Below are 15,233 nucleotides of genomic sequence, written 5' to 3' on the forward strand. Positions count from 1 at the left end.
AGCACAAACAGATAAATAACCCTTTGTGGTTAATTACTTTGGTGCAATGATAAAACACCTAGATTTAATTTTCCAACTAATATCTTGAACCCTTAAAAAAAAACCTCAACTCTCAAAATAAATGTGAGATGTTGTATGTGCAAATTGGCATGTTACCAAGCCTTGAGATTTTGAGAGAGACAGATAGACTGAACATAATTGCCTAGTAATTGCAAAACACACTAACAAACATGTGGCAACTGTTGCATGTATACGTGTGTGAGTGTGTGTACGTACAAAGATGTGATTGTATGTTTATAATATTTATGTGTGTTTTTTCGATATAATTATATTACTTATCCACAAAAGAACACTTTTACATGTTCAAAAGACACATGATTCACGACCTCAAGACAATCGGTGAGTATAAAACTTCTATTATATTTCAAAATTTTGTACTTCAATGTATCTCAAGACAATCGGTGAGTATAAAACTTCTATTATATTTCAAAATTTTGTACTTCAAAGTAAAAATGGCAGGTGCACTCCAGTTTTCCTCTATATCAAGATAAAATACAAAAGTAGATGTCGTTGGTCTTCATCTTCAATGTCCAACAGCGCATTTAAGAAAGAATAGAACTCTCTTCTCCATCCATGTAAAAAACAATCAAGCAATTAGTTTGGAATACGTTTAACAGGTGTCATTGAGCCTATCAGTTGTTATCCGTGTCAATCTTGAAAACACCTAGACTAGCTACTATAATAAGCAGTACATGCTACAGATCTTTTGTGATCTAAAGTGTTGGTTTTATGAGTGTTAGTTATAGAACCTACTTTATTTACAAAAAGCTATCAAGAGGCAATGAGTCCCTCTTGATGCATGTTGTGGTTTCAACATTTTTTGATCATATAGACCCACAAAAACGTATTGCAATAGTAAGAAAGTTAAGACATATCTGCTTGTCAAAACCCACAACTTTCAAAACCCACAACATTCCATTGCCTATCTCTCAGAGGCAACTTTCATCCGCTTTCTTCCTAAGGTGGCAGAAGCGAATAGCCTCACCTAGTAATCGTCATCGACTTTTACCCTTTTCCGTGCTACCTCAGCTCCATGGTGGTAGATGGCACCACTTGCAACCGGACTTGGAGCGGCTGTCTTTGGGCAGGCAGTTTCTTTATTGCACAATCTCCTCGTGCCCTTCCATTCACCTTGGGCATTTGCTGTGTGAGTACTTTTGTTGGGAAGTGCCTACTCTCAAAGGCAACTGTCATCCTCTTTCTTCCTTAGGTGGCAGAAGCAGATAGCCTCACCAAGTAATCGTAATCGACTGTTACCCTTTTCCGTGCTACCTCAGCTCCACGGTGGTAGGTGGCACCACTTGGTGGGTTTCAACCAGACTTTGAGCAGTCTTTCTTTGGGAAGGCAGTTTCTTTATCACACAGTCTGCTCGTGCCCTTCTGTTCACCGTGGGCATTTGGTGTGTGAATACTTTTGTTGGGTAGTGCCTATCTCTTAGAGGCAACTTTCATCCTCTTTCTTCCTTAGGTGGCAATAGCAAATAGACTCACCAAGTAATCGTCATCGACTTTTACCCTTTTCCGTGCTACCTCAGCTCCATGGTGGTAGATGGCACCACTTGGTGGGTTTCAACCAGACTTTGAGCAGCTGTCTTTGGGCAGGCAGTTCTTTTATCGCAGTCCGTTCCTGCCCTTCTGCCTTGGGCATTTGGTGTGTGAGTACTTTTTCCGGGAGGTGTCTATCTCTCAGAGACAACTGTCATCCTCTTGCTTCCTTAGGTGGGCAGGGCACCTTTTACTCTGTAGGAGAGATTTTCTGCCCCTGGCCCTTTTTCAGTAGATACAGTTTCATTAGTCTATGCCAGTGTGGCTCAGTTTTATCAAATTTCTCCAGACTTTGCCTTCTGGCTCGCTTTGTAACTCAGTTTTGTACTTGCCCTCAGATCGGCACCATTCAGGAGTTCTGAGGGATTTTCAAGTAAGAGAAATCAGCTCCTTTTTGTTGCAAAAGAAATATGTGCGTATGTGTAATCAAGATTATATCTACATTTTTACATACATATACACAGCCATGCTATGTGTTGGAACGTGCAGCTGGTGGCTTCTTTCCTATCGTTTTTATGCCTTCAATATCTCTGACAGGTTTTATCATTGCCAACATACCTTTTCATATGACCTATGCTGTTGTATTCTTTGCCTTCAGGCTTCAGTAGTATGACAGGTTCCTAAGAATTAAGTATCACGTGTTTGGCCAGCTTTATTGACATTTTCCATAATTAGGTTAAAAAGAGACACAGCATTAGAAATCTCTTACCCCACAGACGTGCCAGTGTCGGTGACATAAAGGAGCTTCTCATCTTGTGAGAAGGCCAAGCCATTGGGCTTTTCAAATCCATCTGCAACAGCTGTGACAACCCCTGTTGCACTTACGCAATACACTTGATTTTTCCCCACTTGTGACGGGCCTTTGAAACGTTCCGTTCTGATACAAAAGCACAACATGACGATACACGTCAAAACTTAAAAATGAACTCATCAGACATGCATAAATGTATTATCTCCACAAATCAAAAATGCTATTGTTATTGTTCCAAAACAAAGCCCATTACATAAGAAAACAGCAAAGCCCTAGTAAGCATAAATTCTAGAGAAGGTGCACACTAGCCATAGCTATTTTGCTGATACCAAAAATTAAAGCTCATTCTCCAACAATCAGAATAAGCATAAATTCTAGAGAAGGTGCACACTAATAGCTATTTTGCTGATACGAAAAATTAAAGCTCATTCTCCAACAATCAGAATACATAACAAACATATGCTTACAAGGGGAGTTACTCTATATGATTGTGAGGATATGGCATAAAGTTGCCTCCCTATAAACCCCATGTGTTGGAAGGCATAAACCCCTTTGATATAGCAGGGCAGAGCAGCAATGGGAGCACTGGCTCTACTTAATATGTCAAAGATATCTCTATAACTTGCACAAATGTGGCGTAAATCAAGTAAGTGAACAAAGGCTAGACATACTGGCCATAGTTTGGATCAGTGAACCAGATGGAGTTATCGCTCTTTACTACAACATCATTGGGACTGTTGAAGACCAAACCCTTCCAATTGTCGGCCACAACACTCATACTCAGGCTGTGCAAATCGATCCTCTGTATAAAACCACGCTTTTGAAAAAGCCCTTGCTCACAAACCACAAGCTTCCCCTTGTTATCAAGTGCCATGCCGTTGGCCATCATTGTCTTCATCACAACAGATATCTCCCCTGTCTTTAAAGACATCTTCATGAGCTGCCATCAACAATAGAGTTCTTCAGACAAACTTCCATCTTATAGAGCAGAGCACAAATCTGTCAAAAAATCATAACAATCTCAACTGCAAGCTAAGTACATTGGAAGCTTACTTATAGAGTTTGGTTGAGATTTACATTAGCAGGCTTTTCTGGGAGCTCATCAACACTCCACGTACTCGAAAAATAGAACTCCTCATTATTGGGGAAATAGACACCACCTTCATGCGCAGGCGCATGACTTATGAAGTCCACCTTTGGCGCCTTGCCAAGCACATCCAAAAACTCCACATCTAATACCTGGAAAGAGAGAGAGAGAGAGAGAGAGAGAGAGAGAGAGAGAGAGAGAGAGATTCAGTCATAGCAACAACAAGATATGAAAAAACTTTATCCTACTTAAGACACGAGAAACTCTTTTTTCCGAATATAAGTTGCAGACATGGACTGAAAAATGCACACAACCAGCTTAAAGAAAATGTTGAAAACTTTGACAACATGCATCTTTGAGTTCACTGCAGGAAGTAAAAGATCATCGCCTTTATTACGCATAGCTTGAACAACAGCTATGACATCACTACCAGAGTCATCAGTGACCAAGACTAGATGCAAGTGATGTCATAGCTGTTGTTCAAGCTATGCGTAATAAAGAGGATGATCTTTCACTTCATCAGTGAACGAGACTAGATGCAAGTTTGTCTAGCTGTGTTTCATGTTGAAATATGGCAAGAAACAAGAAAAGACCTCAAATTGACTTCCAAAACGAAAGCACGCAGCATACACACATATACAGGGGTTCTCCTCCGTACTCACCAAAGAATGGATGCAAGACAGCCATCTACTTGCGACCGTACAAACATTATATATATCATGGGAAATGGAAACCAGCAATCAGAGGCGAACACTCATAATCCAAAGTCGAACAGAAACAGAAGATAGGAAGAGACCAAAACGCTGCTAAACAGTAGCAAACACTACACTCAAAGCATGCACCAAGTAAGCGAGCAAGCTCAACATCTGTCAATGCTCCCACTGGAACTGAACTCGGTCTCAATCACCATGAGAGGCATTAAAGAGAGCAAAACACTGACAAAAATACATCAAGTTTGCCATAAACTGGCATCACAAGACTATAAACACATCAAATATTAAATGGCCTCAAATGCTCAACTCACCGGAGCAGCGAAAAAGCTCATTACATACACAAGAGCCTCAAGGTGGCATCTAGAAAGCCTAAATGGCTCCACTTGACCAAAGCAAAGAGATTGTGTAAAATCAGTCCTAAACTGCTTCAATCAGCATACATAATCACCTCCACAAAACTCATATAGCAGGCAACACTACTGATGCACAAACCAAGCATCCAGATAAATGGCTGTCGAGTGCACATAAACTCTGCAAGACCAAGCATAAAATCGACAACTCAATCAAGAGAAACACAAAATCTGTATGCAAAAACCGTGCATGCTCCTGTATAAAACTTCACACTGATGACAAATCCCCATCAACATGGACACATCAGCGATCGCAAGAGTAAATCATGCCATAATTTGCTTATCCAGCAATCAGTGCATCACGTGTCACAAAGCTTGTCAACCATTGCTCCAGAAAATCACCACAATTCAGCGTACATATCCACAAGAGCATCTCTCATGCCCACATCCACATTTCACATGCAACTCTTCCAGCACATGTTGTGCTTTCCTTAAGCACATTACACCACCCACACAATGCAAGAAGTACAAAACCTAAAAAAAATTATACACTCCCAGTCTATGCAGAATCTCTAAAAAAACGGTGCGAAATTTATTAAAAAAATTATTCTGCGAAGTTCTCGTCAAAGCAGAAACCCTTGATGTGCAAAATTCTTAGATATTTTAGGGGAAAAAAAGGGATCTCGTATAAACGGAAGCGCATGATGTGCAAAATTCTTAGATATGCAATTCCAAGGAGACATTTTATCTGTCAAACAGAGCTGCAGTTCACACACAATTTTCAACTCGCATATACTTGTGCACTCTAAACTGAGCTTCCACAAGAGCAAACATCTTTAATTGATGAATTCTCTTTGATTTGTGCTCTCAACCTCCCATTCCATTCCCACAAAACTCCCAAGCTTCATAGAATGCGTCTCCATGCCCAAGCCGCAACTCTCGCTCTGTAACCACTTATTACACTCGCAGTGTGCGTGCGCCCGCGTGTGTGTGTGTGTGTGTGTGTGTGTGTGTGTGTGTGTGTGTGCGCACGTGTGTGTGTGAGAGAGAGAGAAATGAAATGAAATGAAATGTTATATTAACGTCTTCAAAAGGCCAGAGTGACCTATGAGACCAAACTGATACAAAAGTGGTGAATCTATTACAATGTCTGAAAAGTGTGAAAGTGTGAAAATAAATGCGAAAAACTAAATACAAAGTATTAGATAAACTTTTTAGGAGCATTCTGAGTGTCTGGCTAGAATGCTTCTAATCCTTTGTTGTAGTCTCCTCCGGTGAAGTGTGCTTCTGCATCTCGGTCGTGGTCGTCTCGATTTCCTAAGCTCAATCACCCTGTCAATGAGGGTGCCTTTGGTCTGAATGTGGGTACTCCTTTGTGCTCGCTGCTGGCCTCTTGCTTCTCCTTCCATTCCTGCTTCTCTCGATCCGAAGAAATCTGTGATCTGCCTCTGAGGCTGTAGTGCTCTTTGTCTTCTCATCAGATTATCCCTGTGCCGATGTAGTTCCAGTAGGTACAGGCCTAAGCACCTTTGATCCTGGTATTGCATGACTCTATCTAGAGGTCCAAAGCCTTCTTTAAATAGGCAATGGAAACGCCCGCGTATCTCATAGTATACGGTGCAATGACATATGTAGTGTAATTCTGTCTCCGGCTCCATTCCGCATAACTTGCAAATTCTGCTCTCATGTGGGATTCCCCTAAATCTGCCAAATTCAATTTCCAGCTGGTGTGAGGATGTACGAATCTGACCAATAGCACATCTCAAACCATGAGACAGGTAGGTATCCATGTAGCTCGGGCGAATCACAAAACCATCTTCAGATATCTGTAGAAAGTTTTCTTTGTAGTCGGCCATCTTCGTGCCCAATTCTTGTGTAGGGTCTACCCATGTCCTCTTAGTGTCCAACTGTATAAGATCCTGGCGGATGATTTTATTAATCTCCGTTCGTGTGATTGCCAGTGATGGAGCCTCAAGAGAGTATTGGAAGGGGGGTAATCTTTCCATACTAAACCCGTGTCTCTGAAACCACGAGGACAGTTGCGCATACCAGCATGATGTATCTCCCTTCATTGCTAATTGTCGAGAGGATTCGAGGGCCAATCTAGTATATCGGCAATTATTTGTATCCCATAAACCGTGTATAAAGGACACTGATCTGGTAAGAGCTTCAATTTCTATCGGAGGGGCAGCTAGTTCCGCTCGGGTAATCGCGTGTGGTACGGAGGCCTTGGCTCTAATCATTCGGGAAATCATAGATACCAAAGGTCTCTCCATTGACTTCCAATTATCCTGATCCCCATATGGTCCCCAAATCTGGACCCCATAAAGCATAGCCGAAGCCACCACAGTATCAAAGAGCCAAAGTTTTGTTCATGGTTCTTGAAACTGCACTTGTGAACACATCCTCTCCAACCCTCCCAAGGCCGTGGAGGCTCTGGACAATCTAGCATCCGCTGCTTTCTTAATAGTAAACTTCGGTCCTGCAAATACCACACCAAGGTATGTGTATGCATCTGTGTACTCTACTGTATCCTGGCCATATGCAAATGTAGGTGCCGATCTCCTAACCCACTGCGGTGTGGTGTTAAACACCATAACTTTGGTTTTACCCAAGTTTACCGACAGTCCACTGTCCTCCGCGAATTTATGTAATGCATCTAGCTGCCTCTGCATTCCATCTGGTGATTCTGCTATCAATACAATATCATCTGCATACAACAACAAAGGGATCCATGACCCTGCAAGTTGAGCACCTCTGTCACCCTCTGTATCAATGTAATCTGATACCTCATCTATGTACATACCAAATAAAGTAGGGGACAGTGGGCATCCCTGCTTTACTCCAACGGTGGAATGAACAATGTCGGAATCCCCTTCTGGAGTACGTACATAACCAGTTACTGACTCGTATAAGGCCATGATCCCCCAAATAATCTCTTTGGGGACCCCTAACTCTTGCATTCTGCGCATCAATCTTGCCCTTGGTACTGTATCAAAAGCTTTCCGAAAATCCACAAAGAAACAATACATCCTTCTCCCGCTTGCTCTTCCTTCCTCAATAATGGCTCTGAGCGTAAGAATATGATCTAAAGTGGAATAACCCCTCCTGAATCCAGCTTGTCCTGTTGCCCTTATGCCCTCATTCTCTGCCCATCTACTCAATTTTTGTTCCAAATGGATGCATACAGTCGGGTCAATGTGTGACCCACCATAATGGTATGGTAGTTCCCGGGTATCATAGGATCCCCTGACTTGAAAATAGGTACGATAGTAGATAATTTCCAAGATTCAGGGAATCCTTCACACATGACCCAATTAAACAGACGAGCAAGGACTTCTGAAAGTAGATCCCTTGCATGGATCAGATTTTCTGCTACTAAGCCCTCATGATCATATGCTCTTCTTGTCTTCATCTTATCAATGGCTTTTTCCACCATTTCCGTCGTAAAGAAAGTACTAGTAGCAGGGCATGGCTCGAGCGGATCTGGTAATGGAGGCTATCCAGATACCGTATATAATGATGTTACATATTGACCCCAAATCTCAGGAGAAGAATTGTCGGAGGCGATGAGTGCTCGTGAAATAAACGCCAGGCCTCATGTGAGTCCTGACTCAAGAAGAGTTGATATAAATCCTTCTCCAATTTGGCTAAAAATGCCCTTTTCTTGCGACGTACTATACGCCGAAGAGCAATCCGAGACTGCTTATATGTGATAATCCCAAGTGTAAGCTCTTTCTGGACCTGGGTTCTTGTCTCTCTGCATTCCTCGTCGTACCAACTGTTTTGAGGCATGTTCCCAGATCCTCTCTTCTGATCAGGCTGAGTATGTGGGTATGCCTCTTGTGCTGCTCCATGTAGTATCTCTGTTAGCTGAGAAGTAATCTCCTCTACAGTATATACTGGCTCAGCTGCCCACATCCTGTTATAGATCTTTTCCACATAGACTGAATCAATCTCTGGCGTGAAAGTATATCTTGTGTGTGTCTTCTTCCTTTGTACTTGAGAGGCATTGTATTGGAAGGAGATTGACAAGGTCAAGAGAGCATGATCCACTGCAATCCCAACCGGTCTGGGTCCCACCTTAAAGTCCTCGATACTAGAAATAAAGCTTGGTGAAGTCATGACATAATCCACTGTACTGGCCCCATGCCTGTGCGGGAAGCATGTGAATCCCCCAGATAAAGGGAAATTCTCTAGACCATTAAGTATGGCCAAACCATGTGTACGGGGAAGGGCGGGGGGGGGGGGGGGGGGGGGGGGGGGGGGGGGGGGGGTTTGTGAGCCTTGCTTCCTACTATTGCATCTTAGCATGTAGCTCCCCTGTTCTTGTAAAAATAAAAGAGTAACTAAATGGTTAGCGAGGTTAAGAGTCAGTCAAAGTGGGTGGCTGTCCATGTCCAGCCCAAGCACATTGGCCCTTTCCCCGTTAGGTAACATAAGCAGAGAGAGTACTTGTAGCCTATTTATGGAGGCTCCAAAAGCACCCGTCACAAAAACAAGCCTTCCAAAACCTCCTGCGTACCCTACAATAGGTGCACACATCGGCGTGTGTTTGCAGATTGCCGCTTTTTAATAGTGACCTCAAAAATCAGGCCTGTGTTTTCTTTTCAGCTGCAATCTCCTGCTTTTCCTAACATGAACTGTTGTTGCTGCATTCTGAACCCTAGCTGCTCTGGATACGACGTTGCATGTCAGCAGTGATGTGTGGCACCTTCTGAATCAGCATCTGCAGACCATGCAGCTCATATGCAACCTATATTGATGGCAAAACGATGAAATGCAACTTTTATGTATGCACATTGCAAAAGACAAGGTTCCATCGCATACCATGCATCCCTGTTTCACGCAAGCATTTGAATCATTGTTCATCGTAAACAGCAGAGGAAGGGAAGACTCTGGAACCAGCTGTCTCATACCTCAAATTCACAAGGAGTGTGGGAAGCGCCTGAGCTTTTCTTCCAAATGCATGCACCAGGAGGCAATGAAATGTTCTCCAAGATTTGCATTTCTCCATTCAAATCTAGAGGGCAGTACAGGCAACATTAACTCTCTCTCTCTCTCTCTCTCTCTCTCTCTCTCTCTCTCTCTCTCTCTCTGTGTGTGTGTGTGTGTGTGTGTGTGTGTGTGTGTGTGTGTGTGCGTGCGTGCAGAGATAGTAGACAAATGCGGAATAAACATGTATGCATAAATAAACAGGCTCGAAGTTCACCCATTTTCGAAGACTAAGATGCCATCTGTTTCCTGCACACGCGCAACAAAGCGAACCCAGAGGATCCGGTGATGCTCGCTGCTGCCGTACGCTCCCACCCCCATCGTCGCTAGCGTTGCCCCGTGCCCCCTCAGCCTCAACCCCGCGCCCGCCCACCTCAGCCTCGTGCTCCCTCTCTCCCCCACCCCTTTTTCCCAGCCTAATCCTCCCTTCGCGTCACGTTCTCAGCTCGCAGGTAGACTGTGTTTCAGCCTGCTGTGATTGTCTCGTCACCACCGCCCTTCTCAATTCGGCAGCAGACACAGAATGGCGGCTTCTGCTCCACCTCAGAGGGACTCTACAGAAACCCCCTCGCCCGACACCGCGGAGCCGACCCTTCAACTTGCTCTCTCGCCAGAAGAGCAAGCGAGCTTGATGGCCGAAGTGGAACGCTTGCAAGCCACTTCAGTTATCTGTAAGATCATTGGCACTCGGCCCAGTCTGAGCGAGGTTCGGGATCTACTTCAGGCCCGCCTTCTCTCCGATGTGGGCAAGATCACCGATGTCCAAATCCTCCAGAGAGGGTACTACCAGACAGAGTTCGAGTCTCCAGAGATGACAGTCAAGGTGATTTCGATGAGCCCGCTTGGCATCCGAGCAGCTCGAGCTTACTTCAGACGATGGCATCATGGTTTTGACCCTACTACACATGTGCTTGAGGAGGACGCCGACTTGCCTATTTAGGTTTGCTTCCAGGCCTGAGGCGAGAGTACCTCCCTCTTCTCCCCAGGATTGGTTCCATGTTCGGGACAGTTCAAGAGTCTCCGCGCGCTGCAGCTTTAGTTGTGCCCAAGGCCGCACGTTTACCTACTGTGCGGGTTCTTGTTCGAGACACACTCTCCTGAAGGTGATATTGCTACCTCGGGTAATTGGGGTTGGATCAGACAGAGTGTGGAGTATTCGGGTCTCTCGAATCAGTCTCATTTGCAGACAGATGGGCCATTTAGCAAAGGCCTGTCGTCACTCGCAGGAGATCTCGACCCACAACGCATGAGCAGCCTCCCAAGGTTGAGCATGCTTAGCAGCCAAATACACAAGACGCACAGGCTGATACCTCGACAAAGACCAGCGATCTGACAGCTGACGGTTGGCAGCAGGTGCCTGGCCGACGCCGACAGGGACGAGCTCGCCCCACTACTTCCCCGGTGGCCAACCTCCTGCAGCTCAGCAGCACTGGGTTCTGACGGGGAACCGTTTTGACCCCCTTCAGCAGGACCCGCCTGAGGAGGCCCCATCCACTTCAAATCCTCCGCCTCCACCTCCTCCTCCCTCAGACACCGCCGCTCCGCCTCCTCCCCCTCCTCCACCCTCACTGTCTCCCGTCCCTCCTCTCCCGAGTGGGACCCACAGCCTCCTCCCGCGGACCCCTCCCTCATTCCTTCTCAGACGCAGGGGACTGGACACGCGTCTGCAGCGAGGCGATCTCTTCGCAGCGCTTTCGCTACAAGCCGTGTTGCTCGAGAGGGACAGCCCCATCTGAGGCCGCCTTTTCTGGTGCAGACTTCTCCTGTTGCAGCAGTCCCTAGAGGTTTGACTAGCTTTGACATTCCCAAATGCTGGGACTTCTTCGACTACAGCTTCACACGGTTCTTCGGCGACTCTTCTCCTAACCTGGAGGAGGCTTGCTTTCGAGTCCATGTCCTCTTTCTTGCAACTCGAGGCATTAAGGCTTTGGACACATTGGTGGGTTTTTCCTTCCCGTTGTGCAACAGGGATCCTACATAGTGGACCTGCACACAGTTCTTGACTGGCTCCAGATTCACGCTACTGAGTTCTCACGCCACACAGGGGACTTAGGGGTGACAGATCTAGTACAGACGCTTTGGCCTCTTGCCAAGTTCAACGTGACGCCACCGGATGTAGTGGGTTGCAGCACATTGTGGTGCATTTGTTTGCTGACACTCAAAGCCCTCCTTGCTATGTATTTGTACATGAGGATTCTTGGACAGAGGATGTAGCCCTATGGGCTGCACGCTCGGCTTGGGCCTGGTGGGACAGTCACTCCAAACACGCTTGTCTAGAGGTCGTTCGGATGCGGATTACTCCCCATCCAAACGGGCCTCAAAGATAGCGAGGTTGGCTGCTGTTGCAGCATCTGTTTTCTCTCACTGACTCCATGAGGATCATCTCATAGAATGTGCAGGGATTAGAAGGGCCCTAGGTTCAACGTTAGAGGGGTCGGCTGCGTCAAGAGCTTCAACGATGCCTTGTGGGTGGTGAGATTGATATTCTTATGCTGCAGGAGCATCCTCTGTGTGAGAGCCGCATTAGACGGTGTGGTCAGATTTTGCATAATCGCTATGAGACGTTTTGGTCGGCTGCATTTGGACCTGGAGGCATCCAGGGAGGGGTATGTATGACTATTGAAGATTCTTTGCAGGCAGCAGGCCATTGTGGACAGAGGTATTATTGTACCAGGCACAGCTCAGCGGATTACTATGCAGATTCAGGGTTGCCTCATGAGTTTCCTAAACATTTATGAGCCCAATGTGGCAAGTGCACGAGCAGAGTTCTGATCTGAGGTTGTGTGGTCTTTACCGCATACAGAGCAGTGGTGTGTTGGGGGGGACTTCAACATGTTGGAGGACCCCTCTGATCCAATTGGAGGTGGCCATGTCACGATGCACGAGGCTGAGCTGGCAGCTTGGGAGCGGCTATGTATGACTATGAGGGTTTATGATGTTTAGCAACATTCAGGTTTTGTGAGACCCCCTAACAGCTTGGCTTTCTCTCGCTCTGATCGCAAAGTTGGAGGAGTGAATCTATCTAGGATAGATCGCTTCTACGCTAGTGACCTCATTTGTGACTTGGGTGGGTCAGTTTGCATCTTGGCTGGGACATCTTTTTCGGACCATGCACCAGTGATCCTCACGGTGACAGATGGACAGAGGAGGGGAAGCACGATGCTACGCATCCTGAGAGGATCTTGTTGGACTCCGAGCTCACAGAGAGAGTGGTGGCTCTTTGGACAGAGGGCTTGGACACGCAGGACTCTCCTACTAACGAAGTGGCCTCTGGACTTGCTCAGCTTAGTCGTTTCTTTCTCCATGAGTCTGCGGCCCGCCTGGCTACAACGAGGGAGGAGGAGTAACGTCTCCGACGGGGCGTTGCTTCCTTGCAAAGGATGCAAGAGCAGCATCCAGACAGTCCGTGGGGCAATTCGCGAGAAGCTTGCCAACATAGAGGAGAGGAGTAATGAGTTTGCTTTCCATCGACAAGAATCTCAGTGGACTTGGGTGGGTGACAGGGTGACTGGGTCTTTCTTTAACGTAGTGGGACCTCGTCATGCGCACACCAGTGTCAGCTAGTTGAGGAGACCTAACGGGTATGTTGCTTTAAAGCCAGAGGATATGCGTGCAGTTGCTACTGAATTTACCGTGACTTGCTGTCAGAGCAAAGCCTCAGTTAGAGTGTCAGGATGCATGCAAAGCAGGTTTGGGCACAGATGCCTTGTCTTGTGACTGAGGAGATGCGCCAGAGGCTTGAGCTGCCTCTCCAGCTAGAGGAGCTCCATGCAGCCCTCAGAGCACTTCCCCGTGGTAGTTGTCTCGGTGAGGATGGTTTGACTCCCAGTTTTTTCCTAGAGTACTGGGACTTGCTGGGCTCAAACCTTTGCAGCGCTTTTTAGTGCATCTTGCAGGTGGGGGTTAACGAGCAAACACATATGAGGGCTTGGAGAGTGGGCAGTAAGAAAAGTGGGAGCAATGGAAAACCTCAAAGAAAAGGGCACTCATCCTCCGTTTCCCCGCCATGGAAGCTAAGGACGACTTTTGGAAGAAGAGACCGACTCTAAAGAAGACAGGCATCTTTCTTAGAGATGACCTCACCCTCTCGCAGATTGCTCATATGCAAGAGGTAATGCCGAAAATTAGAGCAGCAAGGGAGAAAGGGAAGATTGCTTTTTACAGGGATGGAAGGGTGGTGATTTTGGAGTGACGCTCCGCATGACGGTGAGAGACATATGGGACCACAATAAAGATGACAGCCTAGAATTGTAATGGGTCACTCCATCTTGATGTAGGGGCCTTTGAGGATAGTTTCAATGGGAGAGACATCATTTTCTATTCTGAGACGCATCAAGCCCTTGGGCAATCCATGCCACATGTGAGCAGATATAGATGGGATACAGCCTGCAGACAGGAGAACAGATCGGAGCATCGAGGATGGGGCTCAAGGGGAGTGGCAGTTTTATTCACAGAGGAGTTGCAACCATTGATATATATAGCACGTAAGGATGAGCAAGCCAGGTACGTGTGGGTGAGGCTAAGGGCAGAGACAGGAGGATACCTCTACATTGCTATTTGTTACTTTCCTCCTAATACGTCAGTATATGCATCACCTAGAGGACAGTCCCCCTTTGTTATTTTGGATAATGACATATGGGGGTTTTCCAAGGATGGTGACATTATCATACTAGGGCACTTCAATGCTAGGACTACACATCACCAGACAATATTTTATGATACTTCCAAGGAGATGCTTAGGAAGCTGGGCATTATAGAGATGGGCCTATCCAGGCTATCACAAGATGAGGAGTACACTGAGTATGGTAGATACTTGATAGATATGGGAATTGCACATAGACATGCCATTTTGAATGGCCTACAAAGATTTTCGACATATGGAGGTTTTACATGCTTCCCACATCGACATGGTGCTAGTAAAGTGGATTATGTTATTGCTCAGCCAGGTCTCATTCCATTCTTTTAGGATTTCATGGTGGGCACCAGGCTAGTTGGAGTAGCAATTATCATGCTACCTTGTCTTTCACTCTTACGTTTCAGTTCAGCACAACTCCATTAGGAGGGGTCCCCACCCACACTCGGTATACCTTCGTGAGGGAGACGGATTCATGTATATGGATGCGATATACAGGCAGCTATGCATTCAAGAGCCGGGACGGCCACTAGATGAACTCACTCAGATATTGACAAAGACACTCCATGATGCAGCATCAGAGGCATACCCCCACAACCAACCTACACGAAGACGATCTGGGAGCATGCCCCAAAACAGTTGGTATGATGAGGAGTGTAGAGAGACGAGGATCAAATTACAGAGGGAAGTGCTCATGGGTATTACCACACATAGACAGTCACGGATTATCTTTCGCCGCCTAGTGCAACAAAAGAAAAGGGCTTCTCTAAAGCTAGAGCGGGATCTGTATCATCTAATTATGAGTTAAGACTCAAGTGAAGCATGGAGGCTATTCCACGAGCATTCACCACCACCAACGATCACCTGCACAGAGACATGGGGTGAATATGCCACATCTCTCTACACAGCATCAGGGCAACCACCTTTGTCAGACCCACTAGAGACATGCCCTGAGACATGTACTTTCTTTACTGCCGAGAGGGTAAGTAAAGCCATTGACAAGATGAAGACAAGGAGAGCACATGATCATGATGGTATGGTAGCAGAGCACTTCATCCATGCCAGAGATATGCTTGCAGAGCTTCTTGCTATGATGTTT

At 46.0% G+C, this 15,233-nt stretch overlaps 1 protein-coding gene across 6 annotated transcripts in view; it reads right to left on the reverse strand.

Annotated features, from left to right (window-relative positions):
- LOC147425212 (uncharacterized) overlaps positions 1-15,233 on the reverse strand; it is a 52,977-nt gene that overhangs the window by 22,676 nt on the left and 15,068 nt on the right. For 3 of the 6 annotated variants that reach the window (XM_086499847.1, XM_086499849.1, XM_086499848.1), the window contains 4 exons: positions 9,426-9,529; positions 3,434-3,595; positions 3,028-3,296; positions 2,315-2,482 (listed from right to left, as the gene is read on the reverse strand). In XM_086499847.1, coding sequence (XP_086355973.1) covers positions 2,315-2,482; positions 3,028-3,296; positions 3,434-3,595; positions 9,426-9,529 — 703 coding nt within the window. Of the gene's footprint in view, positions 1-1,066; positions 1,964-2,314; positions 2,483-3,027; positions 3,297-3,409; positions 3,596-9,425; positions 9,530-15,233 lie in introns of those variants that run through there. The other 3 variants (XM_086499852.1, XM_086499850.1, XM_086499853.1) reach the window with 3 other exon arrangements.

This window comes from Adiantum capillus-veneris, chromosome 25 (assembly GCF_014529385.1).
Source record: "Adiantum capillus-veneris isolate H3 chromosome 25, ASM1452938v2, whole genome shotgun sequence".
NCBI classification, from domain to species: Eukaryota; Viridiplantae; Streptophyta; class Polypodiopsida; order Polypodiales; family Pteridaceae; genus Adiantum; species Adiantum capillus-veneris.